The 2,729-nt window shown below is 67.4% G+C and overlaps 1 protein-coding gene across 1 annotated transcript; it reads left to right on the top strand.

Moving 5' to 3' along the window:
- The first annotated feature begins 445 nt into the window (after positions 1-445).
- Positions 446-2,286, top strand: LOC135874361 (transcription factor Sox-17-alpha-like). Its single transcript, XM_065399164.1, has 2 exons — positions 446-743; positions 1,385-2,286. The coding sequence occupies exons 1-2, from the start codon at positions 446-448 to the stop codon at positions 2,284-2,286; spliced, it is 1,200 nt and encodes a 399-aa protein (XP_065255236.1).
- Positions 2,287-2,729: the final 443 nt, after the last annotated feature.

The following is a 2,729-nucleotide window of genomic DNA, read 5'->3' as shown; positions in this document are numbered from 1 at the left end:
GAATCCTGGAAAAATCCGTCCCCGCCCGGCGCTGTCTGTCTTGTAACCTGCACAGGTAAAGAGTAGCGGGAAGGGGCGGGGCTGGGACTCTTCCATTCCCCGCTCGGAGCGTCGAGCCCCCCGTCACCTTCCCAGCCCAGACCCCGCCCCCGCCCCGCCATTGGCCGCGGCTCTGGGTAAATACGGCCGCGCTCTGACAGCTGCCAGCAGTGAGCCTGTTGCCCCCCCCCCCCCCCCCCCAGACCCTGCTTCAATCAGCGGCGTCCAGCGCTCAGCCCCGCGCGCCCAGCCTGCCAGGGGAGCTGTCCCTGCTGCCCCAGCCGAGCCACTGGAGAGGGGGCTGGTCGGAGCAGACGGTCCTTTTCCTCCCAGCTGTTGCCCGGGGAGGGGTCGGAGGCGGGTCCGGTTCAGCCCGGCTCCTCCCGGTGGCTCCGGCTGCCCCGAGATGAGCAGCCCCGATGCGGGCTACGCCAGCAGCGACGACCAGACGCAGGCAAGGTGCTCGCTCCCCATCATGATGCCGGCCCTGGGCCCCTGCCAGTGGGCAGAGTCCCTGAGCCCCCTCGCAGACGCCAAGGTGAAGAGTGAGGCGGCCCCGGCGGGGGCTGCGAGCAGCCGGGCCAAAAGCGAGTCCCGCATCCGCCGGCCCATGAACGCCTTCATGGTGTGGGCCAAGGACGAGCGCAAGCGGCTGGCGCAGCAGAACCCGGACCTGCACAACGCGGAGCTCAGCAAGATGCTGGGTGAGTGTCCGCTCGTGAGCCGGGCCAGGGGGGCTTTCTCCTCCCACCTGCCCCGGCCCGGCCCGGAGCTGGGAAGTGGGGGAGGCTCCCCGCACTCTGCGAGCGGCGTGCAGGGAAAGTTACCGAGTGCTGCTGGTACCTGCCCCGCGGGCGAGGCGGCTGCGGGGCCCGGACTGGACCCGGGGTTGGTGCGCTGGGGCAGAGGGTATGGCAGGAGCTGCCAGTGCCTCTCGCCCAGGCACTGGGTTAGCGAGGGGAGCTCGAGGCTGGAGGTGGGGGGAATGGAGGCTGCCGGGTGGGGGGCGCCCGGGGTGGGTACGGGGGGATGGAGGCGGCCGGGCGTTGGGGGGCCGCACTGGGGGTATGGAGGCGGCCGGGTGCCGGAGGGGCGCCCAGGGTGGGGGGAGGGGTGGAGCCGGCCGGGAGTTGAGGGGGGGCGTAGTGGGGGGGGGGGTGGAGGCGGCTGGGGTCCGGAGCAGGGAGGGGCGCCCAAGGTGGGTAGGGGGGGATGGAGGCGGCCAGGTGCGGGGGGGGCGCACAGGGGGGATGGAGGCGGCCCGGTGCTGGGGGGGCGCACGGAGCGGGGCGCACGGGGAGGCGCACGGAAGAGCCGCAGGGTTACGCGGTTTGTCGCCCCGCAGGGAAGGCCTGGAAGGCGCTGTCGCTGGCGGAGAAGCGGCCGTTCGTGGAGGAGGCGGAGCGGCTGCGGGTGCAGCACATGCAGGACCATCCCAACTACAAGTACCGGCCGCGCCGGCGGAAGCAGGTGAAGCGCCTGAAGCGCGTGGAAAGCGGCTTCCTGCCGCACGGGCTGGCGGAGGCGCCGGGCGCCGGGCTGGCCAGCGAGGGCAGCAGGATGTGCGTGGAGAGCCTGGCCCTGTCCTACCCGGAGCAGGGCTACCCCGCAGTGCAGAGCGCGCTGCCCCCGGCGCTGGGCCACTACCGGGACTGCCAGCCCCTGGCTGCCGCCTTCGACGGCTACAACCTGCCGACCCCGGACCCCTCCCCGCTGGACGCGGCGGAGACCGAGCCGGCCTTTTTCACGCCGCCCCTGCAGGACGAGTGTCAGCTGGCGCCCTACGGCTACCCCGCGGCCGAGTACCCCGCGCACGGGGCCGAGAGCCAGGCCAGCGCCGCGCTCCGCAGGCACCTGCCTCGCGCCGAGCCGCTGGGGCAGCTCAGCTCCCTGCAGAGCCTGCTGGGCTGCCAGGGCCCCCTGCACGCCTACTACGGGCAGCTGTGCCCGCCCGCCGGCCCGGCCCGCGCTCCCCAGCTCCCGCCGCAGCCCTGCCAGCCCTCGCCGCCGCCCGAGGCGCAGCAGTGCAGGGAGTCGCTGGAGCACCTGTCGCAGGACGAGCTGCTGGGCGACGTGGATCGCACCGAATTCGAGCAGTACCTGCACTTCGCCTGCAAGCCCGAGCTAGGGCTCCACTTCCAGGGCCACGAAGCCGGCCTGCCAGCGCCAGACGCCCACGGGCCCATCTCCTCGGTGGTTTCGGATGCAAGTACTGCTGTGTATTACTGCACTTACCCAGACGCCTAAGAGACACGGTCACTCCCAGCGCTCTCGCTGTGTGAAGTAGCTGGGAGTGTGTGGCGGACTCCCTGGTGATGGGAAGCCTTGTACAGAAGGGTGTGTGCTTTGCTCCTATTTATGTAATTTATTGGAATCTTGAGAACTGACAAGTGACAGAGACCCACTCAAGGTTTGAAAGACAGCTCTCCGTCTGATCCCCAAGTGGTGCAATTCTAGTGTTTCACCTTGAACTGAAAATTAAAACTATTTAAACTTCAGATAGTTGCACAGTTGGACTGTAACTTATCAGCTCCTAGAAGAGTTCACGATGCTGTTTAAAATGTTGTGACTGTTCAATTTTATACATATGGAATTTGGGTTTTGTACAGACTAATTTTGCACTTTTACAAATAAAGGGAAAAATAATAAAATTTTTCATTTTTATATCCCCTTATATCTACGATTAGTAT

Source organism: Emys orbicularis, chromosome 2 (assembly GCF_028017835.1).
Source record: "Emys orbicularis isolate rEmyOrb1 chromosome 2, rEmyOrb1.hap1, whole genome shotgun sequence".
NCBI classification, from domain to species: domain Eukaryota; kingdom Metazoa; phylum Chordata; order Testudines; family Emydidae; genus Emys; species Emys orbicularis.
This window is presented reverse-complemented; position numbering and strand designations above follow the sequence as displayed.

Bases quoted from the DNA above. Each gene is read 5' to 3' on its own strand.
- LOC135874361 (XM_065399164.1), top strand. From the start codon at position 446: ATGAGCAGCCCCGATGCGGGCTACGCCAGCAGCGACGACCAGACGCAG. The intron at 744-1,384 runs GTGAGTGTCCGC...GTCGCCCCGCAG, and splicing joins GGAGCTCAGCAAGATGCTGG to GGAAGGCCTGGAAGGCGCTG.